At 44.3% G+C, this 22,139-nt stretch overlaps 1 protein-coding gene across 1 annotated transcript; it reads right to left on the bottom strand.

The window, feature by feature from the left end:
• Positions 1–15,793: 15,793 nt before the first annotated feature.
• LOC121005706 (olfactory receptor 8I2-like) lies at positions 15,794–16,735 on the bottom strand. Its single transcript, XM_040438478.1, has one exon. It carries the CDS (start codon positions 16,733–16,735, stop codon positions 15,794–15,796), a length of 942 nt encoding a protein of 313 aa, XP_040294412.1.
• Between the last annotated feature and the right edge of the window lie 5,404 nt (positions 16,736–22,139).

The raw sequence follows: 22,139 nt of genomic DNA on the forward strand, positions 1-22,139 counted from the left end.
TTGTCCCCCACTTGGTTGTGCAGGGAAGGGATGGCTTTTAAGACTCTCCGTCTCCACCAGACGGAATGACAGCATTTCAAAGGCCAGTAATTTTAAAATGCTGGCATTCAGGGCCAGGGATCGCGGGTGGGTAGGTGGGTACTTCCTCTTTCGCTCCAGTGTTTGGGAGATAGACAGCTGAACGATTCCATAGGACATTGTAGAGATGCTTGGTGACCCAGGTGGTGGCGTTGCTGGCAGATTCTCTGTTTGCGGGGTGGCAGGTGCCACTGTAACTCCAGAGATGGGTGAAGAGGCCAAGACTGCATCAGAAGAGGAAGCAGGAGGAGCCAGAGACCTTTCTTTGTTTTTGAGGTGTCTACTTCCACTGCAGCTCGTGCTTTGCACTTAGATGCCTGTCATGCAGGTTGTGCTCATGTTTAGAATGGTTTATGCCTTTGCTTCAGACTCTGATTGCACAGCGTGCAAACCACATCGTGTCTTGTTGTCAGTACATTGTCTGAAGAACTCGCCACGCCAGGCATCTCCTTGGAGCTGGCTTTGTGTGCTCGGTCCCTTGGTGCGGTGGGCAGTAGCAGGCCATACTGTCTAGGGGACGGCCACTCCGCTTTTGCACCCTGCTCCCTCTTCTGCTGTGCTGGTGGCTCTGTGCGACCACAGCCTCTTCCTCCGAACTACACAGGTCAGTCGCATGACCTTGATTCCATGTGGGGTCGAGGACCTCATCGTCCTCCACATCATCTTCCACCCAGTCTTCACCCCTGCCCTCCTTGTCGGTCTGCAGACTGCAGAAAGCCACAGCAGTTGGCACCTGTGTTTCGTCATCATCCGAGATGTGCTGCGGTGGTCCTCCCATTTACTCATCCTGAAACATAAGTGGTTGGGCATCGGTGCACTCAATCTCTTCCACTTCTGGGGCAGGGCTATGTGGATGGCTCTTGGAAACCCTGCTAGCAGAGTCATCAAAAAGCAGAAGAGACTGCTCCATGACTTGGGGCTCAGACTGCTTGGCTTTCAGCAGGAGACTGGGTGGGAGACAATGTGAAGGAACTGGAGACACTGTCAGCAACCTAATCTACTATCGCCTGTACTTGTTCTGGCCTCACCATTCGTAGAGCCGCATTCGGCCCTACCAAACAAAGCTGAAGGTTCTGTCGCCTACTCGCACCTGAGGAAGGTGTTTCACTTGGGCGTGTAGCTGGCTCAGATCGACCACGTCCTCTCCATGCAACAGGAGCTCCACCAGCAGCACCACGACGGGGGCCACGTCCCTTATTTGACGCTCTCCTCATTCATTGTGTTCACCCACCAAACTAACAGATGGTTTATGTCAGGTGACAATGTAACCACCAATAGTCAACAATTAAGTTCACTGAGCGTAAGGCAGTGCCGGTGTCATAAAGAGGAAACATTTCTTCAGGTCACACAACAGTGTGACAGGCGAATTTTATACAATTACTTCACGGTCACAAATTTTTTTAATTTGTCAACCAAAAATGTAACTGCAGTATTAACTGGTTGTATTTGACTGTGACAAATGCAGCAAAGGCCCCAGAATGTAGGGTCTTGCCCAAATATGGGTGTTTTTTAATACCAGAATATAACAGCAGTAGTCTAACGCTTGTATTTGACTGTGAGCAAGATGCAGCAAAGGCCCCAGATGTAGGTTCTTGCATAAAAATGGGTGTTTTTTTAAACCCAGAATATAACTGCAGTATTTTAAGTTTGTATTTAACTTCACAAATGCAACAAGGCCGCAAATGTGTTATCTTGCCCAAAATGGGTGTTTTTTTTAATACCACAATATAACAGCCGTATCTAACGCTTGTATGGACTGTCAGATAATGCAGCAAAGGCTCCAGATGTAGGGTCTTGCCCAAAATGGGTGTTTTTTTTAATACCAGATATAACAGCAAGTATCTAACATCTGGTATTGGACTGTCAGAAATGCAGCAAAGGCCGCAAATGTATTATCTTGCCCAAAATGGGTGTTTTTTTAATACCAGAATATAATCAGCAGTATCTAACGCTTGTATTTGAGCTGTGACAAATGCAGCATGTAAGGTCTTGCCCAAAATGGGTGTTTTTTAATGCCCATGATATAACTGCATTATTTACAGCTTGTATTTGACTGTCACAAATCCAGCAAAGGACCCAAAATGGATTTATCTTGCTAAAAGATGTGGGTTTTTATAACCCTGAATATACGGCAGTATTGAAACCTTGTATTTGACAGTCACAGAGATGGCACATATGCTGTGCTAGTGCACTGAACTTGTACAAAAGTGTCCACTCGACGCCCACCTAACTAACAGACGGATAAAAGTTCTTTTATGTGTCACTGGGGCTAAGGGCAGGGTAAAAAAAATGGTGCACTGCACCCACAAAACAAAATCGCTGAGTTAACAAGCACTTCTGATAACAGATTTCTTTCTTATATCTTCTCCCCTCACACAGCAGCATCCTATCCCTACACTAGTAAGAGCATAGTGACGTGCAGCGCTACGTGACTCCAGCTTATATAGAGGCTGGGTCAAATGCTGCACTGGCCAATCACAGCCATGCCAGTAGGGCACAAGAGTTAAATGCTTGTTGATTAGCTGCTCTGCGCCTTTCAAAAAGCGCCATTAAATAGCTGAACACCGAACTCGAACCCAAACTTTTACTGAAAAGTTCAGGTTTGGTCCGGGGTCCAAAAATCCTAAAGTTCGGTACGAACCCGAACTTTACAGTTCAGGTTCGCTCAACCTACACATGTCCCTCACTTACAGTATGTCACAGGTATTCCTCAGTGACATGCATCCAGTGCTCGAGACACACCAAGCTCTCAGTACTTCCAGGGCAACTCTGAAGACTGGGTATGGAATGAGTGGCATAAATGCCACCTGTAGCAAATGCAAGTCCATCCTGGGAGCTCTGCTTAAAACCCAGCACTTACAGTCTCTCAAACATAAAATAAAAGGAGTATTGCTGCTATGGATATGGTGGCTCTAGTCAATTTGACTCACCCCGTCACAAGTGCAAGAGGTAGTTATACTATATATATTTAGGACAGGCACTTTGCACCTGAAACCATCCAGAGAAAATTTTCTCTTAAATAAGTATTTAATATTGTACATCCACATTTACAATAGATAAATATTCACATCTGCATTTGCAATAAATAAAAACCTGTTCTAGAACATAGTTAAAAATAAAATCATAAGCAAAAAAATAAATAAAATAATAATAATAATAAGTGTATAACATACGGTGGCAATATTATACTGGGAGCTGTATGCATGGTAGGTCTGCTGGTGGCATTATATATTTATGGTCAGGGCTAGGACAACGTCGGCGTACGCAGAGAAACCTGCCCTGAACATAGTGGCTGAATTGCGCCGGAAGCCACGGGCGCGGGTACACCAGTGAGGAAAAGGGGGCATACCTGATGGAAACCTGAGAAAAAAGGGCGGGAGGGAGGGGCGTGAGGCTCGGGCGCCTGGCTGAACGGAGGGAAGGTGACTAAATAGCCAGACGCCCCTCCCACAAATGCAGGCTGGTAACAGCCTTACAATTTATGGTCAGGGCTAGGACAACGTCGCGTACGCAGAGAAACCTGCCCTGAACATAGTGGCTGAATTGACCGGAAGCCACGGGCGCGGGTACACCAGTGAGAAAAGGGGGCAAAAAACAACAGGTAGGTACAACACTTTTATTTACAAAGTTACAAAGCCAGAGAACGAAAGGCAGTGAGATATCTCGGTTAGAGATTGGGTATATACCTGAGAAGCAGGAGGATCGTCACCGCCACATGGGACCTGATGACGTGAGAGCCGGGCACCTGATGACGGGAAGTCAGCGGAGGCTGCCCTATAACGAAATGAGTGCCCTGAAAATTACCTTGGGGTCATAGCCTAAACCCTGGCGAGGGCACGGATATAAGCATGAATTGCGAGTGCGTTAAGAGGCTTGCCTGCATGCGGCAAGAGTGGACTGTCCGGCTAATGAACCTTGGATGAGTGCTGTCAGTTGATGCAGCACTTGAACTGGGCACCAATTGTTCAAGGTCGGGTAGAACCTATTTCAGAGGGGAGGACCCGTCTGATTGGTTTTTGGTTGGAGGGTAGAAGCAGAGTGTATGAATGGCCCCTGACCCCATGACAGATGTTTCTTCAGAGGATTGTGTTTTTTTTTCGATTTGGACCAGCCAGAACCTCTCCGGCCGAGGTACCCATAAAAGACGAGATACATAGCCGCTTTCAGAATCAGCTAGTGGAGGCCGCAAATAAGGATTACTCATCCAATGACGAGGAGGAGATCCTGAACAATACTGGCCCGGATACTGGCTGCCTATGGCTCACGGATCCCTTCCCTTCCTTTTGCCCCCGAAGAGTGGCTTTAATAGCTTGGAGGGGGAAAAATAGGACCTGTGAGCGAGGAGTGGCCAGCCATAGCGTGATGTTGAAGTCCGGCCGTAAATAAAGTCTGATGGTACTATACGACAGAGAGAGATGCGAGTGACATTAGGCCAGGAAGGGGCCATGATGTAGGTGATCTCGTAGTGTTTGACCCCTCGGATGATTCCGTGAGGAATTTATCAAACACGCCCTTAGGCCAGCCTGATAATTCCTCGCCGTATTACGTGACAACGATTTGGCGACCAGGCCCTTGGCCTCCTCTAAGAGCGAATCTAAACCAGAATGAGGGTGCTAAATTGGGACACCGGGGTGCCTGACCGATCCGCGTCGGGCATTTCCTGAAAGAAAATTGGAAAGTTAGCACGGGAAAGCGCGTCCGCAGCCCTATTCTGCTCGCCTGAGATGTGTACGCAGCGCATGTGAAAATTATGGTGGAGGGATAACCACACTAACTTGCGTAATAACGCCATGATCCTGAGGGACTGGGCTCTGCCCTTGTTGACGATGTCCACCAAGGTCTGGCTATCCGTAACGAACGTCACGGAAGAGTCAGACCAGAGGTGACCCCAGGCCTGAGCAGCCTCCACTATGGGATATAGTTCCAAAAGGGGGGAATATTTTAGAGCTGCAGAGTCCGAGGCTAATTCTGGCGGCCATCCGGCAGCCAGCCAATGAGATCTGAAAATGGCAGCGAACCCGGAGGAACCGGCGGCGTCGGAGAAAACCATGGGGGAAGAGGAATCCCACTGCGGAACGAACAAGGAAATGCCGTTCCAGTTAGCGAGAAAACTGCTCCACATGTCGAGATCTGCAATGGCCTGGCTGTCCAAATGGACGACAGAATCTTGTTCCGGGGCCGAGGGCAGGAGACATAGCAACCTGGAAAGGAAGGCCCTGCCTTGAGGCATAATTCTGGTGGCGAAATTAAGCATCCCCAGCAAGGATTGGAGCTCCGCCCTGGTCAGCGAGTGAGACTGGACTGCCCGGGAGATGGCTGAGCGGATCCTGAGCAACTTCTCGCTGGGGAGGCTAGCTTGCATTCTAACGGTATCTAGAATAATGCCCAGGAAGGTGACTGTAGTGGCCGGACCCTCAGTCTTGGCCGTGGGCACGGGGACCTGGAGTCGGGAAAAAATATCCAGAAGTGAATGGGGAATGGAAGGGACCTGACTGGGCCTCTCAATGAGGAGAAAATCGTCCAAGTAGTGAACGACCATGGATAAGCCACCGTGATGGTTGAGAATCCAGTGCAGGGCTTTAGCAAGCTGTTCAAAAAGCCAAGGGCTGCTCTTGGAGCCAAAAGTAAGCCGGTTGGCAAAATAAAATTTATCTGCCCACTGGATGCCGTAGTACTTCCAAAGCTGCGGGTGTATTGGAAGCAGCTTAAAAGCGTCTGCAATATCTACCTTGGCCAACCAAGCCCCGAAACCTGCTTGAAGAATGTACTGGATGGCCTCGTCAACTGAGGAATATTGCATGGAATATTCCTCAGACGGAATGAGTGAATTAAGACTGGGGATGGAGGACATATGAGGCGCGGAGAGATCATAAATGAGACGTTTTTTATTTGAAGATGACTTCGTGACCAGGCCGATAGGGTTGATGCGCCACGACCGGAATGGGATCTGAAGGAAAGGACCAATGACGAACCCTTTGTCGACCTCTGCCTGAATGAGAGTGGTCACCGCCTCAGGGTCACTGGAGGCGGATAGCAGATTGGGGCCCAACCAGCAACCCTGAGGGGGCGTGATAATGCCGGTGTGAAATCCCTCTCTGCACCCATCCAATAAGAAGGCGACAAAGGAACGATCTGGGTGGTCCTGCAGGAGTGCAGCCAGTAACTCCAAGTTGAGGTCGGCTAGTCAGGAGTCCCTGGCTGACTTCCTGGGACAGGAAGGACGAGGGTGGGCCCGAAAACAAAGGGAGCAGATGTGCAGTGCCTGGCACGCATTGAAAGCACAGCCCTTGGCATTAAAATTATTGCACACCTGGCTACTGCCAAGGTACACAATGGGCCTACCCAGTTTATCTAATGATGAGGAAGACCTGGAGGACCCGGACGGACTTGGAGTGGGCGCTGACTGAGGATCTTGCACCGGATTAGAGCACCATTCCGTGGAATGAAAGATGGACTGGCAGATGGCACACAGGGGAGCCTTCAGACCTGCGAAGTGCCGGCAGAATAACTCCATGTCCAAGTCTGCCCAGTTGGACATGAACTGAAATTGATTCAGGGCTGCGGCGGCTTTGGCAGAAAACGAACGATGATAATCGTAAAATGCCGAGACGCCGTACTTGTGCCCCAAATCCGTAATCCGGTACAAGTAAGTATCTAGTTCTTCCCTGCGATTGGGATGGGCGGAGCATATTACATCCCTGTAGAGGCTGAAGGCCAGGACGAACTCGGAAACCGACAGCTTCCTATTTAACCGAGCATCCTTGGCCTTCAACACCACGGAAACCTCTCCGCAATTAATCACCCGGTTTTCGGAGATATCCTGGGAGGCAATCAAAATGGATGCTAAATTAACGTCCTTGCCTGCCAAGATATCCTTCTTAATATGCTCCGGAAAGAAATGGGAAGGAGCAATTTGGGGGGTGACAGAAGGCCTACCTGCAACGTCCGGAGGAATGGCAGGAATGACTGCCGAACCCGGATATTGCGGTGAGGCTGCTGGTCTGGATTCTAAGACCGCGACCCTATTCTGGATGTCCGTGACTGAGCTAACGAGTCCGGTGATGGATGACTGGATCTGAGCTAGAGCCAGCCGGATGGAGTCGCTATTGGACTGCTCAGCTGTCGGACCCGGAGTGGTCATCAGGAGCCGGTATAATTCGGCCTTGTGGGCAGTCGTGGGATGCCGGATCCCCCTGCGATTGAGTTCGGCGATTAACTTTGGCACAGTCCAGCTCCTTAGAGATGTGTTGCTACAGTATAATGCCTCGAGACGGATGATCCTGGCATGGAGAGGTTGTCCTCCATATCGGACATGTGAGACATGATAACCTGGGAAAAGAAGGGGAACTTAAGTCTACCGGAAAACAAAAAAGAAGCACAGATGGAAGTGGTAGAAGCGGCCGAAAGAAAGTGAGAGACTGAAGCGTGTAAACGTGACCAACGAAAGAACCTACCTGACGGAATGTGAACGGATTTGGAAAGACGACTTCCAAAAACCCCGATCGATTAAGTGGAAACTAATAAAAATAACGGACTTGAGTATCAAACTGACAGTTAACCCTACCCTAGTGACCGTCTCTGAGCTGACTTACCTGGAATTGCCTCGAAATTCCTAGATGAAAACGAAGGAGAGAAGGAAAAATAACAACTGCCCAATCTAAAGGAAGGAACAAGCGACATCAGAATAGATGTAAAACCCTAAGAAAATGCAGACAAAACCTGGCCGATCCAGGAACATTGACATCCTGGGCGATCCAGGAACATTGACAACCTGGGCGATCCAGGAACATTGACAACCTGGGCGATCCAGGAACATTGACAACCTGGGCGATCCAGGAACATTGACAACCTGGGCGATCCAGGAACATTGACAACCTGGGCGATCCAGGAACATTGACAACCTGGGCGATCCAGGAACATTGACAACCTGGGCGATCCAGGAACATTGACAACCTGGGCGATCCAGGAACATTGACAACCTTGGCGATCCAGGAACATTGACAACCTGGGCGATTCAGGAACATTGACAACCTGGGCGATCCAGGAACATTGACAACCTGGGCGATCCAGGAACATTGACAACCTGGGCGATCCAGGAACATTGACAACCTGGGCGATCCAGGAACATTGACAACCTGGGCGATCCAGGAATACTGACAACCTGGGCGATCCAGGAATACTGACAACCTGGGCGATCCAGGAACACTGACAACCTGGGCGATCCAGGAACATTGAAAATATGGGTGAACCAAGGACCCTGGAAAATGAAAAGACCATGGGACAGAAGTAGATTGAGACGACAAAACCCGCTGTCAAAAACAGTAAATTGAAAACATCCCTTGCACCTAAACTGCAAATTCTGGTATTATGATGCTGCCCCTTTTTTTTTTTTTTTTTTTGTACAGCCTAAGTATAGCTGCTCTGAGTTTAAATGGGCATGTATATTAAGGGCTGTGCTTGTTTTTTTTTTAATACCGCAGATGAACTGTTGTGGGTTGTAGAGCACTAATGAAGCTGCGCCCCCCCTGAGACACAGGAATACTGCCTGCATCATAAAACCACAATTTGAGAACACCTCCTGAGCTGGAAGCCCTAGTAGCATAACCGGATTCCAGGTAAGATTCAGGAATCAGACCATGCTGAACGAGCGTGTTTATAAAAACTCATCCTGAGCCGGCATGTGACCGGCAGATCGCAGAAGCTAAGATGCCGCTCCCCCCAACCCAGCCGCCCGCAGTTCTGAGAGTGGAACATACTGGGGGAGAGCGGCATCACAACCCTGCACCCAGGGCTGGAGACCAGGACGGGCGTGAGGCACGGCTGGAACGGAGCCGGCTGAGCCCCGATTACCTGGCAGGCTGGCATGTAGCGATGCGGACGTCGGCGGCACGTGACCCAGAATACCGGAAGTGAAGACCCTAGTCGGAGGAAGGAGCGCGATACGCTGATGATGCGTGAGGCTCGGGCGCCTGGCTGAACGGAGGGAAGGTGACTAAATAGCCAGACGCCCCTCCCACAAATGCAGGCTGGTAACAGCCTTGCAATTAGTTGTCTATAGTTGATGTTATTGATAACTATCATCCACACAGCTACAGAAGATTGCCACAGTAAGTACCACAATTGTAAAGTCGCAAGAAAAAGTATGTGAACCCTTTGGAATGATATAGATTTCTGCACAAATTGGTCATAAAATGTGATCTGATCACAACAATAGACAGTCACAGTCTGCTTAAAGGGCTTCTGTCACCCCACTAAACTAATATATATTTTTTTTGTGTACTTATAATCCCTATCCTGCCATATTGCCATACATTATGTTATTAATAATTTTCGTTCAGTGGATTTAGCAAAAAACTTACTTTTATGATATGCTAATTACCTTTCTACCAGCAAGTGGGGCGTCTACTTGCTGGTAGCAGCCGCAGAAAACCGCCCCCTCCTTCTGTTGATTGACAGGGCCAGCCGCGATCTCCTCCTCCGGCCAGCTCTGTCAGCATTTCAAAAATCGTGCGCCTATGTTGATTCGGCGCAGGCGCTCTGAGATAAGGAGGCTCGCCTCCTCAGCACTCCCTCAGTGCGGCTGCGCCGATGACGTCTTACTTGCTGGTAGAAAGGTAATTAGCATATCATAAAAGTACGTTTTTTGCTAAATCCACTGAACGAAAATTATTAATAACATAATGTATGGCAATATGGCAGGATAGGGATTATAAGTACACACAAAAGAAAAAATGAGTTTAGTGGGGTGACAGAAGCCCTTTAAACTAATAACACACAAAGAATTAAATGTTACCATATTTTTATTAAACACACCATGTAAACATTCACAGTGCAGGTGGAAAAAGTATGTGAACCCCTAGACTAATGACATCTCCAAGAGCTAATTGGAGTGAGGTGTCAGCCAACTGGAGTCCAATCAATGAGATGAGATTGAAGGTGTTGATTACAGCTGCCCTGCCCTATAAAAAACACACACCTGTTCTGGGTTTGCTTTTGACAAGAAGCATTGCCTGATGTGAATGATGCCTTGCACAAAAGAGCTCTCAGAAGACCTACGATTAAGAATTGTTGACTTGCATAAAGCTGGAAAGGGTTAAAAAAGTATCTCCAAAAGCCTTGATGTTCATCAGTCCACGGTAAGACAAATTGTCTATAAATGGAGAAAGTTTAGCACTGCTGCTACTCTCCCTAGGAGTGGCCGTCCTGTAAAGATGACTGCAAGAGCACAACGCAGACTGCTCAATGAGGTGAAGAAGAATCCTAGAGTGTCAGCTAAAGACTTACAAAAGTCTCTGGCATATGCTAACATCCCTGTTAGCGAATCTACGATACGTAAAACACTAAACAAGAATGGATTTCATTGGAGGATACCACAGAGGAAGCCACTGTTGTCCAAAAAAAAACATTGCTGCATGTTTACAGTTTGCACAAGAGCACCTGGATGTTCCACAGCAGCACTGGGAAAATATTCTGTGGACAGATGAAACCAAAGTTGAGTTGTTTGGAAGAAACACACAACACTATGTGTGGAGAAAAAGAGGCACAGCACACCAACATCAAAACCTCATCCCAACTGTGAAGTATTGTGGTGGGGGCATCATGGTTTGGGGCTGCTTTGCTGCGTCAGGTCCTGGACGGATTGCTATCATCAAAGGAAAAATGAATTCCGATGTTTATCAAGACATTTTGCAGGAGAACTTAAGGCCATCTGTCCACCAGCTAAAGCTCAGCAGAAGATGGGTGTTGCAACAGGACAACGACCCAAAGCATAGAAGTAAATCAACAATAGAATGGCTTAAACAGAAGAAAATACGCCTTCTGGAGTGGCCCAGTCAAAGTCCTGACCTCAACCCGATTGAGATGCTGTGGCATGACCTCAAGAAAGCGATTCACACCAGACATCCCAAGAATATTGCTGAACTGAAGCAGTTCTGTAAAGAGGAATGATCAAGAATTACTCCTGACCGTTGTGCACGTCTGATCTGTAACTACAGGAAAAGTTTGGTTGAAGTTATTGCTGCCAAAGGAGGTTCAACCAGTTATTAAATCCAAGGGTTCACATACTTTTTCCACCTGCACTGTGAATGTTTACATGGTGTGTTCAATAAAAACATGGTAACATTTAATTCTTTGTGTGTTATTAGTTTAAGCAGACTGTGATTGTCTATTGTTGTGACTTAGATGAAGATCAGATCACATTTTATGACCAATTTGTGCAGAAATCCATATCATTCCAAAGCGTTCACATACTTTTTCTTGCAACTGTATATAGTGGTATTGGGTTATAAATAATAACACATTTTCATATGCTGATATTCAGTTAAAAGTAATGACAAGTTGTTAAACCCACGAGAATTCTGTCTCCTTTTAGAGATAATGTCTCCTTTAGGAATAGTTCACTATTAGTAGTACTTGTAAGTCTGTTGGTTAGTTCACCAAATTAAATACACAAGTGATACATTTGAGTATGGGCTCATGCACACAAACGTATTTTGCGTTCAGTATACTGCCCGTTTTTTTTGTTCAGTATGCGTTACTTATACTGAACAATTCATTTCAATGGGTCAGAAAAAAAAACTTAAAGGGAACCTGTCATGTGGATATTTGATTATAATCTAACTAATTATATACAATCATTAACTACTAAAAAGTACCTTAGATGTATTCACTTACTGGTGTGACAGATGGTTATCTCATAATATACAAACAAAGATGCCGCATGCCGCATGCTAATGAGCTGATTTGAGTCCGGCGTGATGTCATTGAGTCCAGCGTATATTTAATTCAGAGCTATAGCCACTCCCCTGCCCACCTGCTGCTGGTTCATATGGAAACAAACTGTCATTCAGCAGCAGGTGGGTGGGGAGAGTCAGGAGCTCATGAATATTCATGACTCATCATTATCAGCTGGAGCTTTTCAATACAAGATGTTGGCAGATTGACTGGGTCAATTAAAGAAAGTGACCCAGCATTGTGCTAAGAGAATCTGTCACTTATTTATGTTGCCCTTAGTTAGGACACCATAAAACTGGTGACAGGTTACCTTTAAGTGTCTCCGTGTGCATTCCGTTTCTGTATTTCCATTCCGTTCACAGATAGAACATGTCCTATTATTGCCCGCAAATCAAGTTCTGTGTCTCCATTCAAGTCAATAGGTCCGCAAAAAAAAGGAACACATGCGGAATCTACTCCGTATGTCTTCCGTATCCGTTCTGTTTTTGCTGAACTATCTATTGGAAATTTTATGCCCAGCCCAATTTTTTCTATGTAATGCCATATGGAAAAACGGAATGGAAAGCGCCATATGGAATGCCATATGGATATGCCATGGAATGCCATATAGGCCATATGGAAAAACGGAATGGGAAAACGGAACGGAACCGTAAACACTACTGAAACAAAAAACGGCCCGCAAAACACTGAAAAAGCCATACGGTTGTGTGCATGAGCCCTATCTCTTATATTATATTGTGTCCATTATTTAGTTATGTCTTCATTTTGCATCACTCAGACATATTAGTAAAAGTACTGTTCCTCAGTGAACAATGTTAGATATTAGCTGCCAGCCGATAACACCCACCAACCGTGGCGTCCCACGTGGCGATCGGTACACTCGTCTCTGTTTCCTCCTTCCTATAGCTGATTCGGCTAATGTTACCTCTACTCCCGGCTGCGTTCTCCAGAGTCCCCGAAGTCGGTACCTGGCGTCCCACTCACATTACTCAATAATAAAGAGATATTTTTTATATTTACTTTCCATGGATTTTAGCAAGTGTGTCTCAGGGCTTGCAGGTGTGTCTATAAACACCAGATGCGTTTTGGAGTTTTGACCAACTCGTTCTTCAGTGGCTACATGCACTTGGACACCCTGCCCACTTATATAGCCATCTGTTCAGTCTTCATAAAAACACGAACTGGATTTCTTACTTTCCTCCCTTTTTTGACATCTTCATTTCTCCAAGTTTTCCAAATCGATCTTGTATATATTTATTTATACTTTTCCAGAAATCTCAATTTTCTTCTTCTTTGTTAGGTATTGTTGTGCCGGCTCAAAAAACGCATTGCATTTGTGATGTGTTTTAAATGCGTTTTTTTTTGTATACACTTGCTTTCTGATACTCATTACTCATACCGTAATTATTTTTTAATTATAAGTTTGCATATATGCAGACTTGTATGTTCTTTTTACCTCATTGTGCCAATATTGTATAAGAGTGAGCAATAGAAGTCATATTCACAAGTTGCTGGTACAAAACCTTTTGTTTCTTTTATTTCTTTGAAGGGGTTATAAAACCCCTATAATGCCTCCCCAATGCCTGGGCCCCGCATACAGGTAATATTTACCACGCTTCCCGGAACCCGCGTCGCTTCTGATGCCCGAACGGCCGCTGCTGCATCTCCCCGTTGCCGGCTGTTTTGATCCACGGGAGATCAGGGCAGAGGTTAGCGCCACCAATGATGCTAGGGAGGCTCGTCCCCGTTGCGGCCTGCTATAAAAAAAAAAAGGGTGCACTGTGTGAGAGTGTGTGTGCGCTCCCTATGGGAGCAAAAGACAGCAGTCAGGAAGAAAAGAGGGCAGAAGAGGTCTACAGCATTGAGCAGCCATACCCAAAACATTTCAGCAGCTTGGGAGGGAAGCAGGCATGGACCATTGGTATTACGGGATTGACAGCCCTGCTCACAAGAGCTTACATTCTGTGAGGAATAAGGGGTGACACAAAATCCAACCTAGAACCACAGAGGATGACCACTATGGAGGTACTTCACCAGCAACAAAGCAAAGGGGTGACTGCTATAATGAAACTTAACTTTTAATGATAAAGATAGTTAAAATGAACCTAAATCAGAATAACTTAAAATAGTTAACCTCATGGATGTACTCAACCCCTATGAAGACGTGCCTTTGAGCGTGCTTGCAGCTGGTCCCTTATTTATTTAAACAGCGCTTGGAGGGTATGGTCCTGCTGCCACATGCAGAATTTATGTAGCGCTTGTTTTTCCTATCCAGATTAGCTGCCATATGCAGCATTACTGGAGCCTTTTGTACTACTATCTAGTTCATCTATAGGTAGTAGATGGTTTTGCCTGAGCAGACTGTGAAGCATATCATGTAGGGAGTAGATGATAGGGCTTTTCTAGGGCTATCTAGTGCCAGGATTAGATTCCAGAAGGGGTCACACTTTTCGGGGTGGATGCTCCGTGCTTAGGCTTTTTAGGGCCATTGCAGCAGTTATCCATAGGGTGATTGTAGGGTCAGATTTCTATCCGCTCCCTGCACTTATTTAAGCCTGCACAACTTCTGGTTTATGCCTGATGGACACCCTCATACCGTAATTATTTTTTTATTATAAGTTTGCATATAATTATTTTTTAATTATAAGTTTGCATATATCCAGACTTGTATGTTCTTTTTACCTCATTGTGCCAATATTGTATAAGAGTGAGCAATAGATGCGGTAGGAAGAATTAGTTCTTTTTTTTCATTTCCGCTGGTTGGATACTGACGTGTACTCTGTATAAGCCACTCATACCCCTGGTTGTCATAGGGGTTGAGTACATCTATGAGGTTAACTATATTAAGTTCTGATTCTGGTTCTGTCACGGTGTAAGGGGGAGGGGAGGAAAACCAGAATGACAACAAAAGGAAAATGACCAGGAAATAGGCCTTAAGGCTAGGGAAAGGGAAACTCCTGTCAGTATGAATATTCATACACCGTAAACCTAAGCCCTAGTAACCCTGAATAGCCCCAGGAGTAGTGACAGGGTCGTCTGAGACTATTGGTTTCTTCCCAGATGAACGAAACAGCGTCTCTCTGAGGCCTAGTAAACAACGAGCAAATGGGAACAACAAAATACAAAGAGGAGAACACTTATCTTCAATAGAAAATGGATGAGCAGTAACTCAGATGAGGACCACACACCAGCTCTTCAACTCCAGGCAGAGAATATCAACCGCATGGTATGAAGTGTGAGTCCAGACTAAATAGAGGAGCAGTAATGACCACAAGCTGCACCTGAGACAAGAGGTGTGGTCATTACCAACAACAACACTGCAACAAGTGAAAACAGAGAGACTGTCAGATAACCTCGCGAGCAGCCAGTCTCTCATATCTTCTAACCTCTGTCATGGGAGGGTCCATGACAGGTTCATTTTAACTATCTTATCATTAAAAGTTGTTTTATAATAGCAGTCACCCCGTTGCTTTTAATCAGAGATGACACAAAATATAACTGTAATAGTGCTATTAGTGAACTATTTGTGTCTTAGTAATCTTGCTTTTCAAGGTGATCATGATCCCTCCCATCTATAAAGCTGCAGACAATTGAAGATTTTTATTATTGGTAATTAAATGTTTATTTGTGGAAATGTTGGTTAAGGGAAAAAGAAAAACAAGGTAAAATAAATTAGCAGAGGAAAGACAATACTTAGCCTAATCCAGAGTTGTAGTTAGCCTTTTTTATGTACAGATTAAATATTCAGTTTGCTTCCTCAGCTCAGTATCTGAACACCAAGGCCGAGTTGAGTTTTGCCACCTGAAACCATCTCCTTTCGGCTCCCAGTCACATGTGAAGCCAGACCCCCGATCCCCCGCACCAGCTATGCTCATGACCCAACTACAAAATAATGATCACTTATAGGTGGCATCCTTCTAAATATAAATGGTTACACCTTAACGTTGTTGGATTAGATAAATCTGCATTTGAACTATACATTTCATAAAGCTAAACAAAAGTTTTGATGGAGCAACTTTTTTAATGCCATCACTATGTCCTGGTTTCTAAGACTATATACTATAGGGTTAAACAAAGGGGTAAATACAGTGTGTAATAAGGAAACAATCTTATGAATAAGTAAAGCACTTCCTATGGATGGGATCATATGTTTAACTATGAGTGTCCCGTAAAATGTGCCTACAACAATAAGATGAGAACTGCATGTAGAAAATGCTTTTTGTTTGCTGGTTGTAGTTGGGATCTTAACTATTGTGAAGAAGATATACACATAGGTCACGATGATAAAACCACAAGGAAGGATAAATAATGGCATAGAAAACAGAAATATTTCCAGTTCTATAAGAGACGTGTCTGAGCAAGAAAGCTTCTGAAGAGGAAAAATTCCACAATACAAATGGTCAATGATATTTTTATCACAAAAAATATAGTTTGATATAGGCAAGACACCTATAAGATTAAGAGTAAGGCCCAGCAACCACGGCCATAGTGAAAGATAGATCTGGCTCTTGAAGTCCATGATACTAGAATATCGTAAGGGGTTGCAGATGGCCAAGTAACGATCATAGGACATTATTGAAAGAAGAAAACATTCGGTAATGGTTGTGCCACTGAAGAAGTAAAATTGGGTGATGCAGTCAATAAAAGTCATCTTTTTCCCCCCATACAAAATGGATCCGAGCATGTTGGGAACAATGTTCATGGACATTATAAGATCAGAAAAGGAGAGGTGGCAAAGGAAGTAATACATGGGGGACTGGAGCTGGACATTGGTGGAAACTAAGATGATAATAAGAAGGTTTCTTATAACTGTAAAAAGAAAGATGATCAAGAAAAGAATGAAGAATACAATAGTGAAGCTGTGAAGGTTTCCGAAACCCAATAGAATGAATTCTGTCACTCTGGTTTGGTTCTTTGTAGTCATTCTGTGTGATAAAAATCTCTAGTGAGCAATATACTTATGAAATATATTTGTGTAATTAAAATTGAAAAAGAAATAGTAAAATGATTTGCATGCATTGCTTTGAGGTACATTATTAGTCACATGACTTTTCACATAAAAACAACCCCTATTATGTAATACTGATTAAAAAAAAAAACATTCAAGTTCGATCCATAAATTAATAATAAAGCATTTCTATTTGTCTGTCATTCTAAACTAGGCAATATGTGCACATTTGGTCCTTCACCACACAGTAAAATTGAAGGATTACCAGGACACAAGCTCAGTGGTTACTTATTGCATACAAGGTCAATCGTGTGACCATCACATGCAATACAAGAATTTCTGGAGATGTTGCCCTATCTCGCATGTGACCAGATGCTTCCATGCAGTATGCAGTTCATAGGTAACTTACTTCCTCCACTGATTATCCCAAACTAGAATTATTTAATCAGAACAGGACAATGCTGTGGTGAACAAGCCCAACTCGGGCTGTGTGATTGCAGCAGGGGCATTGCTTCTGAAGGCTCTTTGTTAGGCTAAAACGAAGATGGAGCCATGCATCTTGGTTTAGGACAACACCAAGAACATGGCTCTATTTGCTGTCTAGCCTGAATTAGAGCAAGTTGAAGTAAACATTGTCTGTGCTGTACTGGCAGCTCTCACTTCAGCCTGTGAGGAGGAGGAGAGGAGCAGCTGGACAGCAAAGAGCAGGTAGTACACAAAGTGGAGGAAGCTCACAGACCTTCTTCCTGGTCTTCTATGGGGTTTTCTATTAGGTCATGCCAGGGAAAGGGATGTCTTTAAGCATTCATTTTATTTCCCCCATATCAATTAGAGAACATAATTGCTCTTTGATTATCACATATTCTGTTTTTTTTTTTTTTTTCAGAGAAGCTATATGCTCTATGTCTAATTAGCTGTTTAACCCCTCAGATTCTGCTGTCAATGCTAATCACAGTACCTATGTAAGTTGTTGTGAACAAATTTGATAAAAAAAGGTTCTTTCCCCATAAACCATGTTTTAAAATTGAAAATAAACTCTAACAACCAATGCTGCTACATTCTATTTACTCTACTACATTAAAGAAAAAAACAAAAAAATATACAAACATTGGAACACGGGGGGGGGGGGGGGGGGGGGGGGGGGGGGGAATGTTACTGGTCCTTACAGCACCTTAGTTGTGCACCAACTATTTTTAATTAAGACAAATTCAAAATGTACAATAAAAGTTACATTTTGGAAGTTTTTTTCCAATTTTAATGTGACTTTTAGGGAATTAGTAATATATGATTACTCTTTTAGTTTATTTGCTGAATGTTCCACCAATACGTTTGGTCAAGAGGTCCACCAGGTTGTTTCTATATGTATCCACAGCAGCAAAAAACCTTGTTGCTAAATTGTGGGGGCAAACCTCCCCCGACTATGGAACTCCTCGGTAGATAGAATAAATTTGCTCCATGGATAGTATTCTCCCTTAAAGGGGTTTCCTAGGACTATTGGTCTAATTAGGGCATGGTGCTAACCTATGGAGGGAAGCTCTTTTACATAGGACTGACCCTTCCTCACTCCCTTGATGATGCCGTCTCTGCTGTACTGTACCAGACTGCAGGCTGTTCCACCTGGGTCCAGACAGGATGTGACCACTTTTTTTCCCTGTTGTCTGGATTGACTGTAATGCAGCTGAACAGAAAATGCAGCGTGCAACATTGCAGTGGAGACTGTGGCATCGGGGGAGCGAGGAAGGCTAATTCCTGTGTAAAACAGCTTCCCTCCACAGGTTAGCACCATGCCCTAATTAGACCAAATGCCTGGAGAACCCCATTTATACTGTGGACTTGTTTCACGCAATTTGGGTCCTTTTAATGCAGTGTGACCTGATTCCTGTGTTAGAAGTAGGGTTCTTATTATTGTAACTTCTTGTCCTGGCACATGCTGTATGTAGCCACTGATCCCTTTTCCCTCCCGACATCTCTTGTCATTCTTTCTATATTGATTGTCTATGTTTATCTCTGTAGTAGCTTGTCCTCTATGTAGGATTTGCTCAAAACACCGAAAGCTGTTTTCCTCCTTCCAGAAGGAAAACGTACCCTATTATAGTGAACATTTAGTGCTTTTTATTCCAATTTTCTATTGTTAGCATTGTGTGTTAGCAGTACCTTATGTATGCTACTGTTTGTTAACTTTCTGTTTTTTACTTTTCTACAGTATGTTTATATTCTTGTCTCTTAAGATTTTTTTTTTTATATATACAGTTTAAAAAAAGATATGGTTACAATATATTTATTTGAAGTGGTTCTCTCAGACAGTTTATCCCATTAGACAGAATAGGGAATGGGTATGGGGCTGCCAGAGATAGCCAAGCTATTTCTCTTCAGCAGTCCCATAGAGTTGACTGGAACAGCGGACATATCTGTGTCAATTGAACAAGGAGTACAGGACCCCGTTCTTGTGATCAGCGAGGGCCCCAGTGGTCGGACCCACACCAATAAGAGACTTATCCCCTATACTGTAACTGTTGGGGAAAGCCTTTTTTTTTGTCTCAGACAACCTCATTAACCAGAATTGAATGTCTTGTTGGGTCACAACAGAGAGTAGATGCCATAAAGTAAAAAAAATAGATTAATGTGCATTAAAGGGGTTTTCCAGCTTTCAAAATTTTTTGTACAGCCTCTACTCACTGCCCGACCTGTAGAGGGAATTAGGGACCTTGTCATTCGGGTTTCTTTGGTCCACCACACGCCCGTCTCGACTTGCAGTGATGATGTGTTCCCAAAGTGGCATATGACCTAGTAACAAGCTGCTTGGGGGACACGTCTCCTTTGTGGCCAATAATTGGCTGCAGCAGCACACATGACCCCTGCTCATTCTGGAAGTTGAAAAGCAGGCCCCGTAGAATGGTGAACTGAGGAAGTTAGAACCAAGTGGCGGGCAGCAGGCAAGTAAGTGTTCTTCGCTACACAGGTCTGGTGCAGAGACAGACTGCCCAGAAGTGATTGAAAGCCTTTTAGCATTACAAACTATAGTAGTAGTAGTAGTATGAAGCCTTATGCTGAGAATAGCCCAAGGGAACATTTGTACCACTGACCAGTGAAGGCTTAGCTTCACAGTTCTCACTTAAACTGCAATGTTTCCGTGATATATCAGATTAAAAAACTGAAAAAAGGTAAGAAAAGATAAAGCAAGGACAGTTATTACATGCTAGTGCTATAGATAGCTAATTAATAAAAAAAAATATATAAACCATCATTATTGATGAATAAAATCATAAAGCAGTAAAATGTTTATTATTGCACTTACAATGTAGAGAATCTTCTTGCAGGCTTTCTGCTGCTATCTAAAAAATTCTTGTTATTGCTTTTTATACAGCTTTTGTATTGCTACAGTGTAATATCTAGGGATTATTTATAGAGTAGTATTCCTATTACACAATAGAAAATGTTTATCCCTGTATCTTGTCCAGTTAGCAGAAAAATAGCAGGACACTAGAGACTAGTAATTTCACATAATGATCCAAACATTGTAATTTATGAAAAATTATATTTGTATTGGAAACGTTTATGAAACTTTCATTGAGCTAGACAATACATATACTGTATGAGGTACATACTGTGACTTAAAGGGCTTATCCTAGCTGGACAGAAAGATGCCACTCAGGTGATCAGCACATTTTCAGATAACCTAATTTGGAGCAGGGACTTCTTAGAGGCTGATTTACAAATAATGGACTTTACTGATGATATGTTCAGTGTGTTGGCGTTATCTAAGTGGCCCCCTGGTATTCACCCTTTACCCCCTATACAGAGACTTCACTGAAGGGGAACCACCAGACTGTTGATTTTCAGAGTATTCTCTGCTCAAGTAACTGCTGACCCTTGGCAGTCAAGAGCCACTGGTGGGGAGCACTGAGAGATCAGTCAAAACCATAGTCAAGGAGAGGCCAAGGTCAGGGCAAACAGAGTATGTGCAATCCAATAAACAGTCTGAGGTCATGCAGGTAGCTTAGGGTCAAAACGGAGATCAAGCAGAGGTTAGGCAGCAAAAGGTCAAATCCAGAAAATAGTATACTGGGAAACGGAGAACAGCAAACCTTTGCAGGATGCTAGTGGACTAGAACCTATTTTTCAGGCATTCTCCCACAGGGAAAGGTACCTCAGGTTCCAGCCTTAGACTAGGGAAGATAAAGGGGCACGCATGATGGTCTTTTAGGAGCCTGAGGGAGCGTGCGTGTGCTCCTTAAGGGCAGTAGAAGGCACTGCTGGCAAGAAGCAGGCTGCAACCTGCAGGAAGGAGCAGCCAGTCTGCTCCATCAGTCTGGACCACCAGGAAGGAGGAGAGAAAGGCCAGCGGGTCCAGGCCACCAGAATGCAGGAAATGGGGAGAGGGTGAGTAGCACTCTGGCCGTTCCTGCCAGAGAGTTGGAAGGTGGCAGACATTGGTCATCACCATAACACAATGTAACTCTGATCCAGTATTGAGGCTCTCATCCCGAGGTACTGGAAGTGTGACATCTCATCAATGGACACATGCACCACTGCAGCCACTCAGTGGGGACATGTCCCCAAGTGGCTCCAGATGATGTGTCCCCAACCAGCCAACAAACAAACGGCAGTGATTGGGAGTGAACATCTGAATAAATAGCTGATAATCGGCCTGTGTATATACATCTTAAGGAACCCCAGTTGAACTCTAAATCTGCTCAAGTAAATTAATGTTTGACCATGTAATACATGGTCATATCGAGTCCACCAGACCTGGAGTCACTCTTTCTAGCTGTACCCCAATATGCTTGCATTAGTAAAATACTGTTTCAGCAGACAGCCCAGTGCCAGCAGTAGTTTACTTCAATATACAGTTGGATAAAGTATACTGTTGTCTGATTTAGGAAATAGTGAGATAGAGGAGAAAAATATTGTTTAGAGTTGAATCCAGCCCATAATTAGAAACATTTTCTGTATTTACACCTATTTAAAAAAAATGCTTCTTCCCCTAGATAATCCTAGATTTACGTTAGAACAGCACCACCTACTGTTTCTATTGAACAGCCCTTCTGTGTCCACCTCAGCAATTACAGTAACAATATCATATCACTTGCTCAGTATCTCCTCTGAGAAGCAGAACAGATGCTGCAACTTTCCAGGTAGCCGACTCACCATACCAGGGATCTGTCTGCATACACGAAAGAGTAGATGAAGTCAAGATTGAACATATGCATCCACCTCTGCATATTTACTGAAGTGGACACAGAAAGGATCTTCTATATAAACAACAGTTGGTACTAACATTATTCCTAGAATATCTGGAGATATAAGCAATATTTCAATACGTCTAAATCTATTTAAAAAAAAAGGTTTTCATTGCTGGCTGTGCAACTATTTAACAATG

The sequence above is a fragment of the Bufo bufo genome, chromosome 6 (assembly GCF_905171765.1).
Source record: "Bufo bufo chromosome 6, aBufBuf1.1, whole genome shotgun sequence".
In the NCBI taxonomy this organism is placed as follows: Eukaryota; Metazoa; Chordata; class Amphibia; order Anura; family Bufonidae; genus Bufo; species Bufo bufo.